At 47.2% G+C, this 20,489-nt stretch overlaps 1 protein-coding gene across 1 annotated transcript in view; it reads right to left on the minus strand.

Annotated features, from left to right (window-relative positions):
• Positions 1-550: 550 nt before the first annotated feature.
• The window catches only part of LOC149325087 (putative 4-coumarate--CoA ligase 2), a 136,321-nt gene continuing 116,382 nt past the window's right edge, over positions 551-20,489 (minus strand). The window contains exons 8-10 of the mRNA XM_089562569.1: positions 19,056-19,200; positions 12,463-12,720; positions 551-678 (exon numbers count right to left, since the gene is read on the minus strand). Of these exons, the coding sequence (XP_089418695.1) occupies positions 551-678; positions 12,463-12,720; positions 19,056-19,200 (531 nt within the window). The remainder of the gene's footprint in view (positions 679-12,462; positions 12,721-19,055; positions 19,201-20,489) is intronic.

Raw genomic sequence — 20,489 nt, forward strand, 5'->3', positions numbered from 1 at the left:
ATGGAAAACCGACACCAAATTTTGAGGTCACTATTGTGTCGGGCACGCTCAATCATGGCTCGACAGCGATTTCGGTACAAATCGGCCCATGTTAAATTTCGGGGGTGGACCGAGCCAAATTTTGGCAATGGGCCAGGATATATTACAAAGTAGCCATTGTGTGGTTACGGCCAAATATGGTTCGCCATCTGAAGTTTAACTTAGGGCTTATCAAGGTCAGTCATGGTCAACGGTCGCACAGACACGGCGATCGACTTTTGCATCTAATATAGCTATCACTATAGAAGCCTATTTTTGCAAATCGATATTCTTAGATGAAGCATGCAGTAAATATGAACGCCTTTCAACCCATACAAAATAGCTTTGTATCTTTAAGATGCGCAATAATTGAACGGAAGAGCCTAAATAGGCATTGAACACTTCACTTTTTAATTTAAACAAGCGAAAATTAAATTAGTTCTGCTTAGGGGAATCTCCGTCAAGAATAAGAGCAGCTGACAACAAATATCAAATATTTCGTGCTCGCCTCGTTTCCAGGGTTGGCAGGCAGTCACTGACCCATCGTGTAGGCGGGATCCTTGCGGACGACAGACTTTATCACCTTGCCGGTATCGGTGTGGGGCAGCGTAGAGGGAAAGAACACGCCCCCGAGGAGGTGTTTGTGTTTGGCCAGGTTATCTGCGAAGTAATCCCGATGAGAGAGTCAGGATGGGCTCGTGCGATTGATCGCAAAGCTAGCGAGAGTAGCATAGGCTATTACATGCGTAGTCATACGGCTGCCTCCTGTAGACCGCAGGAAAGCCCCGCACGCCCAAGGAAACTGCACTGTGAATACCCTCAGCGTCGCGCCGAGCTACATTGCCCAAATTCTTGCCGTTGCGCATGCTCTTGCACGACCATACTGCGCATGCGCGAGGAGCAAGTGACGTCACTACGCACATCTGGCGTGCCTCGCCCTCGCGCGCTCGCCTTCCTTTCCTTAAAATGATCGGAGCGTAAAACGTTGCCAACGCCAGTGAACACAATGCACGCCGATGGCCTATGGCTTCAGCGCCGGGTTTCAGGCACAACCTTGTCAATGCATGCAGCTCACATCTCTTTCTCATCACTCCACGTACCTACAAGCCCGACTCAGGCGTTCACTGACCCAGGGTGCCATTATGCGCACTTCCTTTACTTAAAAAGAACTGAGTATAATACCTTTGTCACACGGGCGTTTGGAAGGCCCTCGAACCGATAGTCTATCGACTCAAAGGCGATCGAGCGCTGCTACACGGCCAGTTTGAATGGCCATCGAGTCAATAGTCTATCGAGTCAGCGGAGCAGCCCGGAACTCTATCGAGATTTCGAGGGCCTTCAAGCGTTGCCCAGTGTTGCTAGCATTGCTTCGACCGACAAACATCACGGTGCCCTTCAAAGCCGGACTCCTCGCTTCGGACTGAATTCTCGTTGTTGCTGCCTTTCTCAGTCTGCTCGCTGGTCATAAATGGGGCACCGGTCTTTCGCTTCGTCTCACCTTGCCTATAAGAAAACGTATAAGTGATAAATTTGCTTTATTTTTTATTTAGAGTGATGATTCTGCCGCTGCTAGGCTTAAGAGGAGAGTCGGTTTGTTGACAGTAATCGTTCCCGTCCTGACAACCAGATGGCACCACTATAGGCTGCGTTTATTTTTGCGTCTGTGCTAGCATACGCTGAATTAAAAGTGGGAATGCGCCTGCGTTTAGCGTACGTAAGCATGCATACGCGTGTGGCACGTAAACAGCGTAAATTTGTGCTCTTTTCTCACAGTATCCGTGTACGCCGCGAGCGGCGACGCGGCGTGCAGAAGCGAGAAACAGCAGCGGCGCGGCGGTTCCACCTCCTCCGGGTGTCAACACATGAGAACAAGTCCTAGTTTTCGCGACTAGAGAATCCGCTTCGCTCGCCGGCTATTTGGACAAGTGTGAACGCGCCTTATGACTTCAAAAAAGTGTATTTGAATATTTGGTTAGGTTTTATAAAAATATTTTTGTTATTTGCTCGAAACCGAACGTAGCGATTGTGGTGCCACACGGCTCGGCGTAAGACACGAGAGCTATTTCAATGGCTATTGAGATTTGCCGAGTAGCAGTACCACAACTCCTTCGAGTTCGATGGCGATCGAAAACCTCGAAGGCCCTCGACTCGATGGCCATTGAAACTGGCCGTGTGACAGGGGTATAAAACGTGGTCATCACCACGCCATTGAACACAACGAATGCCAGTAGCCTATGGCTTCAGCGCCGCGTTTCTGCAGCAACGTTGTCAATGCCAACGCATGCAGCGCACACCTGTCATTAGCGCCACTAAGCTTAAAGCATAGTTTAGGTGTCAACTGTTCCAATAGTTTAGTTATGACTCTTCCCATTGATTCAGGTGTCCACCGAGGTGTGGACACCTCGCCCTCACCTCATGCTACGTATATCCTGGCATATCAGAGCTAAGCCACTGCCAATTTTATATACATCACAAACCACGCAGAAGGCGATGGACAATCGTTACTGCGCATCAGACAGAGAGGGAGGGAAACTGTCGGCGAGGCGATGGAGAGCGGGCGCCCCCGCGGCCCCGGCGCGCCAGTTGTGCGCCGTGCGACGTCACCCGCTCCTCGCGCATGCGCAGCTTGGATTTTCCAGAGCTCCGCGAAATTGCTCGGCGACTAGCGTAGTGATGCTTTCGCAGCAAAATTACAGGCCAGTATATACCATAACGCCAGAAAAACACGGCGACCGTCAAACAGTTGGCAACTAGTACGCAGCAGATAACGAGTATGCTCAGCCGCATCTGCAACAAGCACCACCGTATAAAAGATAGGGAGCAATTCACCTTGTGCAAGCTTTGGTTGTCACACGAATGATGTACGGGACTGCCTACCTCCACCTCACCCACACTGAAATAGCAAAACTGAATCACTAACAAGGGTAGCCTACAAAACGGCACGTGGCCTCCCAAAAACACCTTAAACATCGCTCGTCATTTCTTTCGTCATCTACAACACGCTCCAAGAAACCTGGGAGGCAGAAAGATTGTCACAGCTCAACCGTCTAGCCATCACTAGGACAGGCCAGACCCTCCTGAGAGCGGCACCTCAGGGTACCCTACACAGTCGTCCAAAGGGCAGAACTTCCTCTATCCATCCACAGGAATATCTATGTCCTTTAAATACCCAAAAATATGCATACGACATTTATCGCAGACAGAACACCAGAGCCGAAAGCCTGCGCAAGATATGGGATGGTCGCCCGGACACGTTCTACGTGGACGCAACCGTTCCGATCTAAGGTCGGATGACTATCGCCGTAACGAATCCTGAGGGTAATCTGACCAACTGCGCGTCAGTGCGCACGTCCAGCCTCAATCACGCATAGAAGGCAGCCATTGCGCTAGCTCTAGCTACCGATCCAAATGCTAATGTGCTGAAAGATTCACAAAATTATTGCAGACATATAAAAAAATGACTAATCCAGGTTTCACATTCCTAGCCAAACATCCTCCTAATAAAGCCTCAATCATCTGGTTTCCATGGCACATGGAACACGCGTGAGAAAATAATGCCACCCACCGGCACGCCCGAACCGGGATTCCCTCTTAGCCAACGAGGCAGAGGAACACGTTACACAGCATATAATCTGTTTTGCCGAAAACCTAGAGGCCTACAGATATTCCATTCAAACATACCGCACACCTCAGAAAACTCTTGCAAGGCAGAACACACCCTTCGCCGACTAGAGACACTATCCTAACACCGCTTACACTCCACCAATGGTACCCCTCACTGTACGAGCCACAGTTTCCACAATGGGGAGAAATTGGTACGGCAATTTTCATGGTACGGCCATTCCAGTTCAATACTGCTATTGACAGACTTCTTAATCCCGATTTGGAGCAGCGGGAGGCCATTCTGTACATCGGGGACCCCCACCAGCCACAAGGAGTCGTTCACAGGGCCCACGCTACGGCGCAGTCCAATGGTCTGCCGGAAAGGCTGATCACACAACGGTCCGATAATTGCTGTTCTTTAAATAAAGGTTATAATCAAGGAATTAATTAATGCTTTTCACAGCTAGTGTGCAACGCTTTCAAACCTAGCGCGCCACTCTTCAACTCATCCCTGGCCCCCTTCTCTCGCCGCACTTTTGAGTTCAGTTTTGGTGTCCACCGAGAAGTGAGGCAGTTACTTCGCCTTACTGTTCCCCAAAATCAATTCTCTTGTTTGTGCTGCCTACATCCGCGATCGGAAAATAGCGATTTTCTTGTAGTTAGTGAAAAATATTAAGTGCTTTGTCTGGTGACTTATTTGATACATTTGCCTTGAGTTTGACTAAAGCGACTTGATTGAGTTTCATTAAATGCACTGAAAATGCCGACGACGCGCTGCCGTTTTCTCGTGCCTTAGAACACTCGGCCGCAAAGCAAGCGCGGAGGAACACGCCACCCTTTTTTTTGTTGGGCTGGCCAGTTCCATACTTTCACAGCGTTGCGCGCTATGCATGATCGCGTTTACATGAATGCGACCAAAGCCGACTCCAGGCCACTTTTTAAGGCAAAAATCTTTATAGACTCATCACTCACCAGCGTGTCCATCCGTTAGCGTGAACCTGTGAATCAAGCATGTGACGTCTAAAGTCGACATCATGTGAAGTCACGCGACCTGTCAATCAAACCTAGTTAAACAGCGCGGCAGCCCGCATATGGTAGTACACCTCGGAGTTCAAGGCGGGCATTGGATGGTACCATCATCATCATACCTGCCTCACTACACCAACTGCAGGGTAAAGGACCTTCCCATGTCGCTCCAATTAACCCGGTCCTTTGCCAGTTGCAGCTGCTATATCCCCGCAAATTTCTTAATCTCATGCGCCCACCTAACTTTCTGGCGCCCCCTGCAACGCTTGTCTTCGCTTGGAATCCGCTCCTTTACCATTAAGGACCAGCTCCTCTTTCCTTCCCAATACATGCCTTGCGCCAGCCCATTTCTTCCTCTTGATTTCACCAAGGATTTCATTAATCCGCGTTTGTTTTCTCACCCTCTCTACTCACTTGCGGCCTTAATGTTACACCTATCATTTTCCATTCCATAGCTCGCTCTGCTGTCCTTAACTTAACCCGAACCCTCTTCGTTTGCCTCCACATTTCTGCCCATCCAACTGCCGCCTCTCCGGCGCCAGTGATCCTTAACGCCCTCCGATGAGTCACAGGTCTAAGCGCCGCCCCGCTCAGTTGCTCTGCGGCTGCTGGTGACTGAGGGACGAGGGTTAATTGGTTCGTTCATTGAAGACTGTGGAGAAGTACTACTCCAGGGGAGCCAAATTATGCTCTGATCAGGGAGTGCGTTGTCGGTTCTGGTTACCGAGATGAGGCTGCACCTCAGGCATGGTCGTGCAATTGCATCGACGTGCGGCGTTTTCTTTTTATTAATGCGAAAGTATTTCTAGGCTATGTCAGCGGGGTCGTGTCACCAAAACGTGTCCGCAGCCGTTGTGACGTTCTCAAAAGAGATTACCATCAAACGAACGTTTGTGGTCGACAGAGGAGGATGTGAGGATAATGTGCAAAAATTGTCACTGAGATAATAAGGTAATTAATTAGAGCCAATAATAAAAGTTCGAAATGGATTGAAACGGGTTTGGTGCATGAAATCCAAAGTGATAGGTTAAAAAGGCTTCATAATTTGCAGTAATTAAATAATTAGAAGCAAGAGCAATGGAAGGTTCAATGGTTTGCACGGGTGTATAGCAACTGGTGTATAGCAGCGATGGCGTCGAGGTAGAGCATCCGCCTCGCGTGCAAGATGACCGGGGTTCGAATCCCGGTGCCACGCAATTCTCCACCGGATAAAAAAAAAACTCCGCGTGTCGATGGAATTGCATAACCAGGCTTGGAGTGCGGCCTGATTTCGGTGACCAGAACCGACAACGCACTTCCTCATCAGAACAGGATTTGGCCACCCTGGTGTAGTACTTGGCCACAACCTTCTATGAACAAACCAATTAACCCTCGGCCCTCAGTCCCCAGCGGCTGCGGAGCAACTGACCAAAGCGGCGGTCAGATCTGTGACGCAGCCGAGGGTGCTAAGAATCTCTGGCTCCGGACAGGCCGCCATTGGAAACTGAACCTGGCAACGTTTAACGCAAGAACCTTATCAAGTGAGGCTAGCTTAGCAGTGCTGCTGGAGGAATTAGCCGGTATTAAATGGGATGTCATAGGGCTTAGTGAGGTTAGGAGGACAGATGAGGCGTATACAGTACTAAAGGGCGGGCATGTACTGTGCTATCGTGGATTAGCAGATAGGCGAGAACTAGGTGTGGGATTTCTCATCAATCAGGATATAGCTGGCAACATCGAGGAGTTTTACAGTATTAACGAGAGAGTGGCAGCTATCGTAATTAGGTTTAATAAGAGGTACAAGCTGAAGGTGGTGCAGGCCTACGCGCCTACATCAAGCCATGATGACCAGATAGTAGAAAGCTTCTATGAGGATGTGGAATCGGCAATGACCAAAGTAATATCACAGGACACTGTACTGATGGGCGACTTTAATGCAAAGGTAGGTAAAAAGCAGGCTGCAGATAAGGCGGTAGCTGACTATGGCATATGTTCTAGGAACAGTAGGGGAGAGTTATTAGTAGAGTTCGCAGATAGAAACAATTTACGGATTATGAATACCTTCTTCCGCAAACGAGCAAACAGGAAGTGGACGTGGAAGAGCCCCAATGGTGAGAATAAAAATGAAATAGACTTCATACTGTGTGCACACCCTGGCATCGTAGAGGATGTGGATGTCCTCGGTAATGTCCGTTGCAGCGACCACAGAATGGTAAGGTCTCGTATTAGCTCAGATTTGAAGAGGGAACGGAGGAAACTGGTGAAGCAAAAGACTATTAACGAGTTAGCATTAAGAGGGAAGGTAGAGGAATTCAGAATGTCGCTGCAAAACAGATTTTCTGCTTTAACTGAAGAAGATGACCGTAGTGTTGAAACAATGAATGATAATCTTACAGCTATCGTTACAGAGTGCGCCGCAGAAGTAGGTGGTAGGATGGTTCGACAGGATACCAACAAGCTATCTCAGGAGACTAAAGATCTGATTAAGAAACATCAAAGCATGAGGACGTCTAACTCCACAGACAGGATAGAACTAGCAGAGCTATCTAAGTTAATAAATAAGCGCAAGGTAGCCGACATAAGAAAGTTTAACATGGAGAAAATCGAGCATGCTCTAAGGAACGGAGGTAGCCTAAAATCAGTGAGGAGAAAACTGGGCATAGGTGAAAACCAGATGTATGCGTTAAAAGACAAACAGGGCAATGTCATCAGCAATATGGATACGATAGTTGAATTAGCCGAAGAGTTCTACACAAATCTATACAGTAGCGAATGTAATCATCAAGTTACTGAGGGAGGCTGTCGAGCACAGCAATGGGACATCCCGCCAGTAACGAAGGAGGAAGTAAAGAAAGCCTTAGGAGCAATGCAAAGAAGGAAAGCAACTGGTGGGGATCAGGTAACAGCAGATTTGCTGAAGGACGGAGGAGAGATTGTTCTACAAAAACTAGCCACCCTGTATACGCAATGCCTTCTGACCTCGAGAGTACCAGAAGCTTGGAAGAACGCTAACGTTATCTTAATTCATAAGAAAGGAGACGTCAAGAGCTTGAAGAATTACAGACCGATCAGCTTATTGTCCGTTGCCTACAAGGTATTTACTAAGGTATTTACTAAGGTAATAGAGTCAGGACAACCTTGGACTTTAGTCAACCAAATGATCAGGCAGGCTTTCGTAAAGGATACTCGACAATAGACCACATTCACACTATCAATCAGGTGATAGAGAAATGCGCAGAATATAACCAACCCCTATATATAGCCTTCATTGATTACGAGAAAGCATTCGACTCAGTGGTAACCTCAGCTATCATGCAGGCATTGCGGAATAAGGGTGTGGAAGAGTGCTATGTGAAAATATTGGAAGATATTTATAACGATTGCACAGCTACTATAGTTCTCCATAAAGTCAGCAACAAAATTCCAATACGGAAAGGTGTCAGGCAGGGAGACACGATCTCGCCAATGCTCTTCACTGCCTGCCTACAGGAGGTATTCCGGTGACTGGAATGGGAAGAGTAGGGGATAAGAGTTAATGGAGAATACCTGAGTAATTTGCGATTCGCTGATGACATTGCCTCGCTAAGCACTCAGGACAAGAACTGCAAAGCATGATCAATCAGCTAGACAGGCAGAGTAGAACGGTGGGGCTAAGAATCAACATGCAGAAAACCAAAATGATGTTCAATAGCCTTGCAAGGGAACAGCAGTTCGCAGTTGGTAGCGAGGTGCTGGAAGTAGTAAGAGAATATGTCTACTTAGGGCAGGTAGTGACCGCAGATCCGGATCATGAGAGGGAAATAACTAGAAGAATAGGAATTGGGTGGAGCGCATATGGCAGGTTCTCTCAGATCATGAATGGTAGCTTACCAATATCCCTGAAGAGAAAAGTATACAACAGCTGTATCCTACCGGTACTCACCTATGGGGCAGAAACGTGGAGGCTAACAAAGAGGGTTCAGCTTAAGTTAAGAACAACGCAGCGAGCTATGGAAAGGAAAATGATAGGTGTAACGTTAAGAGATCGGAAGAGGGCGGAGTGGGTGAGGGAACAAACGCGAGTTAATGACACCCTAGTTGGAATCAAGAGGAAGAAGTGGGCTTGGGCAGGGCATGTAATGCGAAGGCAAGGTAACCGCTGGTCCTTAAGGGTAACAGAGTGGATTCCAAGAGAAAGCAAACGTAGCAGGGGACGGCAGAAAGTTAGGTGGGCGGATGAGATTAAGAAGTTTGCGGGGATACAGTGGCGGCCACTAGCAAAGGACAGGGTTAATTGGAGAGACATGGGAAAGGCCTTTGCCCTGCAGTGGGTGTAGTCAGGCTGATGATGATGATGATGATGATGATGATAGCAACTGGACGAAAAATCAATCAAGGCGTAGAATGTGAATAATTAAATTAGCAATCAATCATCGACCGATAAGAACAAATATCAATAATTCGTTAAAAAATCAGAAAAAAGCAATGGAGGGTTGAGAGGTTTAGACGGCTATATAGTAAGTGGATGGCAAAGCAATTAAGGCGTTGAACTTTAACAGCGAAAGTGGGTAATCAACCATCGACCAATAAGGTTAAAAAATCTATAATGAAGCACTTTACCTATAATTAATCAATTAACCGATAAATAATGAGTTCGCCGACGAGTAATCGAACGATAATTAATCAATTCAATGATAATAATCAAGTCATCCATAATTAATAAAGAGAGGAAAAGAGAAGCGACGAGTACCGAGGAGGCATCAGTGCTTTCGCATTCTCCCATTGGGCGTCGCCGCAGTGATCTCTCGTTTTTTTTTAAACCGGTGAGAAATTACGTGGCAATGGGATTCGAACCCCGGTCCTCTTGCACGCCAGGCGCATCCATCCATCCATCCATCCATCCATCCATCCGTCCATCCATCCATCCATCCATCCATCCATCCATCCATCCATCCATCCATCCATCCATCCATCCATCCATCCATCCATCCATCCATCCATCCATCCATCCATCCATCCATCCATCCATCCGTCCATCCATCCGTCCATCCGTCCGTCCATCCATCCGTCCATCCATCCATCCGTCCGTCCGTCCATCCATCCATCCATCCATCCATCCATCCATCCATCCATCCATCCATCCATCCATCCATCCATCCATCCATCCATCCATCCATCCATCCATCCATCCATCCATCCATCCATCCATCCGTCCGTCCGTCCGTCCGTCCGTCCGTCCGTCCGTCCGTCCGTCCGTCCGTCCGTCCGTCCATTCATCCATCCAATGGTTCAATATGTGTGCCATTCGTCAACAGATCCTGTACCACCTAATTAGCGTGGGATGTTCGGAGTGGTATGAAACGATTCAGCGTGGTATAGAACATACGATTACACGTATAATCAAAGCGCAACTTATCATAGGAATTCGCACCGACCACCTTTGGTTCCCCAAACCGGGACTTCTTCAAAATTCAATGTCCATTACGGCCAAACTAATTCAAGTAGGACATTCGAAGTGATGTCAGACGATTTGTCTTCTTGCGCTGAATACGATGGCAATCAAGGTGCAGTATGTCATAACTTGAAATGCGTTATAATGAACACACCGGATATAACGAAGGTGTAGTATGTCGTTACTCGAAATCGGTTATAATAAAAACACCTGGTATAACGAAGGTGCCACCTGCCAACCATGGCAAATGAAAATTTCATTTAATTAACCTAAAATGCAGTACAGTAATCACGTTAAGGTATTTTACTAAGCAATAAATGTCTTTCGGCCTACGCTGTAGATCCCATGTGTAATGCGGGGCTATATGGCTTAACCAGCTACAATTAGCCAACATAGCTATGCATTCTACAAGCCCTAATCGCTGGACCTCACAGAAATATCAGGTACCCTGAAGCCCATGCTAGTTACCCTTCGTGGTAGAGCAGTGGTTATGAGACGAGGCGCGCATGTACGGACTACTATATGAAGAGAGTCTGCCAGATATATAGGGATCAAAGCTGCTCTGGCAAAAGATCAATCACTAAATGCAAAAGGAAGCTGTTGCAGAAATCAATGAAATTCAATCTATTAAATTTTGCACTGGTTAACCAGCCCACTAATTATCACGTCTTAGCTATATTGTGACATACTACACCACCGACAATACTGTGGAGAAAACTCAATTTTCTAACCAAAAAGACTATTTAAAGCAATTGTCTAAAATTTTAGGTTAAACACTCTGTATGCTCGCTGCCGGTTTGGCGCTCCTTATCAGAGTTTTCCAGTTGTTCTCGATTGTGCATATTCCATCAGGTACGGTTGATGCGTGCAGAGCTCGCAGTATGTTACTCGAATCTCGTTCAGTTGATGGTTAGCGGCAGAATCGGCAGCTGGCTCAGGCAGTGTGATCGCTGGGATGCTGCCGCCACCCACTACGAAAAAAACAGAAATTTCAGTCAATAGCATACAGTACCACGTGTCTCTAACTTAACAGTAAAGTGTAGCCTGTTTGATACTAATGTACGAAAGTTGATGCGCACTGCACATCATGTCTAGCTGCCTAATCTGTTGAAGGAGTAAAGTTAATGAGGCTGATTTTGCACTTTTAGGATGTGAACAATTGAGTTATCACAATGGCAGCATCTCAGTATATGCTGTGGAATCTTGTGATTGCCTGATAGTTTCTATTGTAAAGAAAAAAGTAGCAAGTTTGCTACTTCACATATGTTAGATATGCCTGATTCATCGTCATCATCAGAAGGACTAAGCGCAGTGCAGGAGAAACGACTGTCCAATATCTCTCCAATTAACCTTCCCTTATGCGAGGTGCGGCCACCCTATCCCGGCAATCTCGGCAATGGATTCTGAATCTCATCCGCAGACCTAACTTTCTGTCGTCCTCCGCTACGCTTGCCATCTCTTGGAATACAGCCCATTACGCCGTCGGTTATCTTGGCTTTGCATTAAATACCCTGTCGAAGTCATTCCTTCCACTTCATTATGACTTGCGTGCCATTAACCAGCGTTTGATCCCTCATTCACTCTGCTCTCTTCAGGTCTCTCAACGCTACACCTATCATTTCTCTTTCCATAGCTCGCTACGTTGTGCTAACTTAAGCTGAACCCTCTTTGTTAGCCTCCATGTTTCTGCCCCATAGGTGAGTACCGGTAAGATACAGCTTTTGTATACGTTTCTCTTGAGGTATATTGGTAAATTGACATTCATAATCTAAGAGGACCTGCCAAAAGGCGGTCAACCCAAATCTTATTCTTCTAGTCAATTCTCTCCCGTGACTCGGATCTGCCGTCACTACCTGCCTCATTGAATAGTTATTCCCTTACCACTCCCAGCACTTCGCCACATGAATACGGCAAAATGAAAGTGTAACGTATTTTTTGGGCTCCGTAAGGAAATTATCTACACAAGATTGCTAGGACGCGCATCTAAAAGATTCCCTGTATTAAGTACCCTCTCTTTAGTGAAATTGACAACAAAGGTTCGCTTACACTCGTTTATGCTGGGTAGTTGTGGTTGTGCAAAATGCGCCCGGAAGGTCCCCCAAATAGGTAAATATTGCACATAGCTTGTTTTGTCCCCGCTGACGCGTTGATCCCGCCGACCCCCGTTACCCTGTCCTACAACTCTGAGATCGAGGAGGAGCTTGCAGGCATTGGACTGCAGTCAGGATCAAAAGAGCGAGGCGTTGAGCTGAGAAGACGGGTAAAAAACTATAACGCAGCCAGGCACTACCAGGACTACCGTCTGGATACTCGTGGCTGTTTTTCCGTCTACCGTGGCAATAATGTGGGAATGTAGGGATTGGAATGGACAGTTTAGACCAGCGAGCGACGAGCAAGCAGTCCACCTGAGACGATCTTCTTGATGTCGTCCACGGAGACCTTTCCCTTGTAGCCCTCGTGGAGAATAACGAAAGCGGTGGCCACTTCTCCGTACTCCGGGTGCGGCATACCCACGACGCTCACTTCGGCCACGCCAGGGCAGCTGCGCGATATCAGGTCCTCTAGCTCGGCCGGAACCACCTGGTTGTCCATGCACTTGATCATGTCCTTGAGCCGCTCCACGTAGTGGATGCGCCCGTTTTCATCGTAGAAACCCATGTCACCTGCGCCGGACAGCGCGTGAAAAGAGGTGCTGCTAGAGAATTCATAGTGCCATTCTCTGCGTCGCTTTTGTCACATTGCTTCTGGTTAAAGATAAGGTTGTATTGCGTCAACGATAGGCGGTGAGCCATCTTCAGTCTCCGAAATATATCATGCCTACGGGGCATAACCACAGAGCGATTCATATGACTGCAGGAAAACCAGGACTGCCATTAGAAAACTTCTTTTAAAGAGTGTGAAAAAAGGTGTGAAATGATTCAATACAATCTGTGAGGTTCATTTCTGCGCAAATTAAACTGGCTTCACATTTGCGGTGGATGTGATGAAATCATTATCGGCTACATAAAACGACGGCTCATTAAAAGATTCGGTGGAGGAGTAATTGACCGTACACCTCACGGTGGCAGCGGCTGCATAGCGATGACGCCACCTTCACGGTCCGCCTTTATAGGTGAATAAGTCGTGGTCATTGTGTGTGTCACCAGTGATCGGAGGCACTCATCAGGCCCGCAAGGTAACGCTCAGAGTGGCCTCCGTATAACGGCTTTCGCCAAAAACAAGGACAGAAATAGAGCAATGACATGAGCAATATGGATAAAATTGTTAAAGTAGCTGAATAGTTCTACACAAATCTCTGCTGTAAACAATGTAATCAGTAATATAATGAGAGGCAGCAAGCAGCGCACAGTACTGGGACATCCCGCCAGAAGAAGGCTTTAGGAGCAATGAAAAGAAGGAAAGCAGCTGGTGAAGATCACGTAAGAGCAGATGTGCTGAAGGATGCCCGAGCAATGTCCTAGAAAAGCTAGCCACGCTGAATACGCGATAGCTTATGACCTCGAGGGTGCTAGAAGCTTACCAGAACGCTAATTTCATCTTAGTCCATAAGAAAATTACATACCGATTACCTTACTGTAAGCTGGCTATCAGGAATTTTGCTAAGGTAATCGGTAATACAGCGAGCACAACCTTAGACCTCAATCAATGAAATGATCAGGCAGGCTTTCGCAAAGGACACTCGACAATAGACCATATGCACATTACCAATCAGGTGATAAAGATACGCCCCTGGTGGCGGCCACATTTGTTGCGCTGAATGGTGCGCCCGTACGGTGAGGCCTTTCCAGCTGAGGAACCAAGCGTCCTAGCGGTTCGCCTACCACGAGAGCCTCGTTATCAAAATTCTCACTAAGACTGTACTCTGCCCGGCGGTGCTTAAGCATTAAAACCCTTCCTTCTATGGCGCATGCAAGTTCTGTGGGGAGGTGGCTGAAAGCACCCACATGGTTTGGGTGTGCCAATCGCAGCCATCTATCTGAACCCCACGAGAGAGGACTGGGAGGCGGCTCTGCTCGGTTGTCACGACCTGAAGGCCCAATAGGCTTTGTTTCAGCGGATGCGGGCGGCGTTGTTTGTCAATGGGGCCCCGGAACAGGGGCTCCACCTAGTATCGTGAGGGGAAAAGGACAGACTGTGCTACCCCAATCACCTCTCTGTAACAATTTATTCGATTGTAAATGTTTTAACCATCATCCCGACAGCTCTCTAGCGTTCGTTGCTCGCGCTCATCAGTGCTAAGCGTTCCAAGCTCGCGCTTGTCAGCTTGGAAGACACGGTGCCGCGGTGATGTACATGGACCCTCCCTGGAGACAACGCCCACTTTCAAACGAACACAGCACAAAAACAACACAAGAAGACGGGAGACGGGATACACAAGAGAGTTGTGTACAAGGCACGAGGTGAAAAAAAAAGTAAAAATTGGTTTCTCAGGAAAGGCAATAACGCAGTAACTGTCTCGCGCATACGTCGGCGGACACCCGAACCGCGCCGTAAGAGAAGGGACAAAGGAGAGAGTAAACGACGAAAGATAGAAAGAAAGAGGGGCCGCAGTGGTGGTCTCCGGAATAATTTCGAACACCTGGTGATCTTTAACGTGCACTTATGTCGCACAGCACACGGGCACATTTGGCGTTTCGCCAGTGCACCCTTTTTTTCGGAAAACAAGAAAAATTAAGGAAGTGGAAAGGGCGCCGTCATGAGCGCTACATCTTTAAGGGTGCAAATTATTTTACTGTGCGGAATTTTGGGCGACGTAGTTCATCGACTAAGCTGTGATTTTTGCTCTTTTAGGTACACCTTTTTAGTTTATCCTGACTTTTGCACTACAAACCGGTGCCGTTGATTCCCAGTAGACCGATGAGTATTTGCTTTTTCTGTTCCTCGTATGCAATTTAAAGGGGATCGATGTCTGTGCGTTGTAGGCTCGCGTCGGTAATTTTTTGTTCGTCAGCGTGGTAAACACACTCATATGTAGGCTGGAGTGAGGCATCCGGGCTAATCCCTATGTTTTGTCAAGGGCTCTCAGTGGTGCTGTTGTCACTTTTATCACTGCTACTACTTTGTTCGGGTGACGTTGCAGTAAATCCTGTGTCAAAGATGAACGATGTTGGGGCAGTTTTCAGTGAATGCCGTTGTGAACCCACTGCCGCCCTAGGTGCCATTAAAGAAGGCCTAATAAGCACAAAAACTCGGGTAAATATCACTGAACCATGCATCGGGACCGTCACCGAAAATAGTAACAATGGCGAAGTAATGAAGTTGGACGCTTCGAAAGCAAATGAAGAACTTGCCGACTTTGCAGGCCATATTATTAATCGCATGAGGTGAAACAATCTCTTCAAAGGCCTCCTCGAAGAAGAACAGGAGGCTCTTGCTGAATGGGAACTCGTTTTAACGTATTTCTTCTCCGCTCATCTCGAAATAAACATCACCGACATTGAGCGTGCGCATCGTATAGGACAGCGCCGCTACGGCGGTCATCGGCTGTTACTTGTTAAATTTCTCAACTTTAAAACAAAAACAAAATTTTTCAGCATTGCACATAAACCGAAGGACTTGAAGTCGATAACAGTGTGGCTGGAGCAGTATTCGTCCCGCAAAATTCAGTTAGCGCGCAAGAAGCTGCTTGATATTGCGAAGGTTGACTGCAACGGAAAGGAACGTTTCAGCATACTTTTCAACAAACTGCGTCTCAGAGGGTGTATATTTATGTATGGCGCAGCTACCAGCAGCGTAGCTGCAGTGAACCAAACTGCGCCAAGCAAGCTAATCAAGCTTCTGCTACAACCAGCTAAAGCTGCACTGAGCCAAGCGAAGATCAGCCTGAAGAAGATCTAGAATGACTTTCCCCACCAAGGCACATCAAGTATTTTGATTCAAATGACGTTTCGGTTCTCTTGGCAAACTTTCGTAGCATACTAACCAAACTTCATTTTCTCCAATCCTCCACGCACAAATGCCCCCAGATGCAATTGCCGGCACCGAAACTTGCCTGTCGGGCGACATCCCTGATTGTGAATTATCTTTTCCACCATCGTTTCAAATTTTTCGTAAAGATAGGGTTGGTTCCCGTGGGTGAGCAGTAACCATAAAACCGAAGAAAGAATATCGTCCGACCATCGTATCCACTGACACAGCACTGGGAATGATTTGTTTATCGGCGCATCTTGGAAATAGGAAACTTATTATAGAAGCACTTTATCGACCACCTGAGTGCGCGTCTGATTTTATTGATTCCCCCAATGAAGTGTTGAAGAAGTTACCCTAAAATTTCCTCGCTAAAATATTGTCCTGTGCAGGGATTTAAACTATTCTTCTACAAACTGTATGAAATGTTCTGTCATCTCTTATAGTAACGGAGCAGAATGTATTTGGTAACGCCACCTATTGCAACTTTTCCAACTAACCCAAATGGTTCATGAACCCACGGGTGACGTTCAGGGGTACCTGCCCGGTGGCGAGATTGAAGACCGCCGGGTTTCCGCTCTCCTTCTTGTTGTAGGTACCCCTGAACAAGAACCAAAGAAAAACGAAAGTACGCAGTGGTGCCCTACGTCCATGGAGTGGAGCATCGTCTGGAAAACGTACGGTCACGATACAGAGTGGAAGTAGTGTTTTCCGTTCCAAGAAAGCTTGGCCAGATCTGCGCGTGGGCTCATACAAGGTTGGTTGGTTGGTTGGTTTATGGGGTTTCACGTCCCAAAGCGACTCAGGCTATGAGAGACGCCGTAGTGAAGGGCTCCGGAAATTTCGACCACCTGGGGTTCTTTAACGTGCACTGACATCGCACAGAAGAAAGGCTGAGTCACAAGCCAATACAGGCTGTAGCGTCCGGCACCAGTTTCGGTATGTAACGTGTGCCATTGGCGTAGTATACAGCATTCCGCTGAAGTGCGCAAGAACGTACATAGGTATAAAGGGCCGGTGCCTCAGTAAGCGATTACGGGAGCATTTCCGTTCCCTCTCACGTCGGCCTGTCAGAAACTTTTACGAGCATTGCAATGAATTCCAAGGATGTTCGCCCCTCCTCGACAGGGCGGTGGTGCTCTTCAAGCACCGAGGTAAAGTGGCCCGAGAGCTCGCAGAAGCGTATCATATAAGGAAAGGAGGAGGCTCATGCGTTAGCAGTACCACCTTGACTCTGCATGATAAGGAATTCATGTTTATGGACAGGTATTCTGATTGACCATTTCCACGTGATGTGCAACTGCTTGACGTACAGAAAAGCGATATTAAAGAGAGTTTTTCTCCGAATAAAATTCAGTTTATAGCACCTTGTTGTGTGTGTTTTCTTGTCCGTCGTATCTGCGCGCTGCCTCGTGGCAATGAAAGTAAACAGCATAGGCTCATCAGAGTAATTATGGTACAGTCGGATGCATAAGGAGTACGGGGCGGAGGGAAAAACTAAATGTAGTTTAACTCAGACGTGTTGGCAAAATGGCTATAGCCACAAATCTACTACACATATATTTGAGGCTATACTTCGAGTGAAATATAGGAAAGGGCAATCTTGTCACTGCAGTAAAGCTGGTTCAGAAGTGTACTTTGCAAAATTCAGTAATGTACGTTGCAAAATTCGTTGGCCATAGATTGTGCTGCATTTCTTAACATTGCGAGGCTTTCCTCTGTGGATGTACTGCATCGTTTTGCTTTGCTCTGACTCAGCAATTGTAATGAAGGTGTCATCTCTTCAATTATTGCAAGTCGATATTTCTGACGCAACCTGTAGTTGTACATGGACCTTATTTGTATATGCTTGTGTTTCTGGAAAAGCCTGGCAATGTGGAATACATTTGCACTGAACATGCGCCGCGTGCAATTTGTTTCTGTAAGACAGTGAGTTTATTAATATTTTTTGCTTTCTTGCCCATGCGGAATACCCGCAGCTATCTGCAAAAGCGAATAAAGAGTTGGAGTACACTGTTAACAAACCTAGGAAGATCTTACGGTTCCGCGGTCTCCTATTGTTTTTCAGTTTTTAATTTTTGCGCCGTGGTCACGTGACGTTGTGCCATAATCGCCCTTCTGACCAATCAGCATTTTCTGTGACTAACTTAGGACGCGAACTCACATGATGTCAGGAGCGTCACTGCCGCCTTAAAACCCTCATTTCGCTTCATAGCGACTGCTCTACAATCGCCCGTTCCTCGGTTTCTCTTTGTAGTAGTGTGTCGTTCTCTGACGCTGCCTGTCGCCATTGTCAGCGTAACTGGTGTGTGCGTTGTCATGGGTGCCACTCGGAGGTTGGCTACCGGACAAGGAGGAAGATGTCACGTGAGGGGACAAATGCGTAACTGATGGGTGGTTGCAGGAGGAACAGTGGGTGGAAGAGGTTATCGGGAGAGAGGGGGAATTCCCAACCAGAGGCCGGTTACCTAGGAAGCAAGAGGGTATGGCGATAGCGTAAGTACTTAGTTTGTGGGGCATAAAAAACCTTGTGGTGAAGAAGCGCGCACGCTTAATGCGAGGCTCTGTCCGCTTTTTCGCATACCTTCATGAGTTTGTATTGTATTATCATGTGATCAAGATAACAAAATAAAGTGCATAACACGCTGTTCATCGCTTTACGCGACATAATTCCTTCCTCGCACCGTAATAGACTGGAATGACCTGCCATCACACATAGGTACTGAGGTTAACTTACAATCGTTTCAGCATTCGTTAAAGCAAACCGTGGAATAACAGATTTTGTATTTTTTTCTTTGTTATGTACCTTTACTGAGTCTTTTATTCCGCGTTGTTTGTTGTGTTATTTGTGTACAATACCAGCTTTATTTCATACTTCGTTATTACATATATGTTGTTTCAAGTACCTGTGCCATATTTTCATGCTTGTGTCGCCCCTCCCTATGTAATACCATCGCACGAGGGACCTTAGGGGTATTGTAAATAAATAAATAAATCACATCTGCCATTTAAAGAGAAATGTTCAGAGCTTGCGCAGTAGCCTCATTCATCCGCTCGCGCGCTGGCGACATAACGGAGCGAAGTCACTGACCGGAAAAGCACCATCCTGCTGGGTCCACAACCTCGGCCGTGGCTTTGGCCTTCTTGTAGTAGCCGCGCATGATGGCTGGAGTTCGGAACACCAGCTCCCCGTTCTCCTTGGGTCCCACCTGCTCCCGAGTGTCCAGTGTGAGGAACTGCGCAGGGACCACGCGACGCTGTAACAGCTCGCGAACGCACAGGTGGCATGGAAAAAATCGTCAACAGGTCAACCCATCCAGTCACACCATGCCAACTCCCGAGCTGCACGCAACCTTTCAGGTCCACGATCGCTACCTCAACACGTACTACATCCCCAGATTCCTCTCTGCTGATCCTGCGGATTTCTTTATCACAGTTTTGCTGGACAACCGCTCAGTCCTCTTTAGCAGCCATCCTGCCTAGAGAAGATTTTCATAAACACGCTATCCCCCCCCCCCCCCCCCCAACATGAGACGATCCTCGCCTATAGGGGGCCTTTATCCTCGGAGTGAAGGCTTTATAACACCACATCAATGATAAACGGATTGCCCATTCGAAGGGAAATCCCTTTGCCGAAACGTTGACAAGCACCCTGAGGCACTTTTTGTGTGTCGAGAAAACACCCGCCTGCCCTCTTCGTGCCCTTCATTTTGTTTTAGTTTTTCCTTTAGTTTGGTAGTTTTTCTCTTCTTGGCAGCACATTCGAGAATTACTGGCGATTTCCAAAAAATCCGATGAATTTGTCAAACATAAATTCTTAAAGAATTAGCACTTTAATATTCGAAGTGAATAACGCTCCCTTGAGTAAACCACCGCTATAGTACCTCATCCATGCCGCTCGCACTGTGAATTAACGGCCTGTGATGATACGTGTGGGCCTTTTTTATCATTTTGTATACCTTCCATGAATCGGCGGCCATCTGTTTCGTCTTATACAGCAAAATGCCTCCTTTATGCCACCTGATACGCAGCCGCTTTTGTTCATTCCGCTAGAACTTATAGTGGCCATTATCCGCATTTGGGCGTTGTGTGTTTAATATTTGATACTGGTCCTTTAGGGACCCAAGATATTAAAAGTATTTTTAGAATTCGGGGGAGTGCTTGAAGCTTGTTTCACCTGCGCCACTGGTTGGCCCGGCATTGCACTGCCTTTATTGTGAAAAATCCAGGCGCTAACAAAAAAAACGACACAGAGGGGACACAGCGCTTACTCGCAACTACAACAATCTTTATTCTAAAATAAAGATTCGTGTTTTGTTAGCGCGTCGATTTTTCACAGTGAACGTATACCAACTAGTTTAGCCGCCGCGGTGGCTCAGTGGCTATGGTGCTCGGCTGCTGACGCAAAAGACGCGGGTTCGACCTCGGCCGCGGCGGCTAGAATTTCTTTGGAGGAGAAATTCTAGAGGCCCGTGTACTGTGCGATGTCAGTGCACATTAAAGAACCCCAGGTGGTCGAAATTTC

This window comes from Amblyomma mixtum, chromosome 10, assembly GCF_055824585.1.
Source record: "Amblyomma mixtum isolate Tamu chromosome 10, ASM5582458v1, whole genome shotgun sequence".
Taxonomy (NCBI): domain Eukaryota; kingdom Metazoa; phylum Arthropoda; class Arachnida; order Ixodida; family Ixodidae; genus Amblyomma; species Amblyomma mixtum.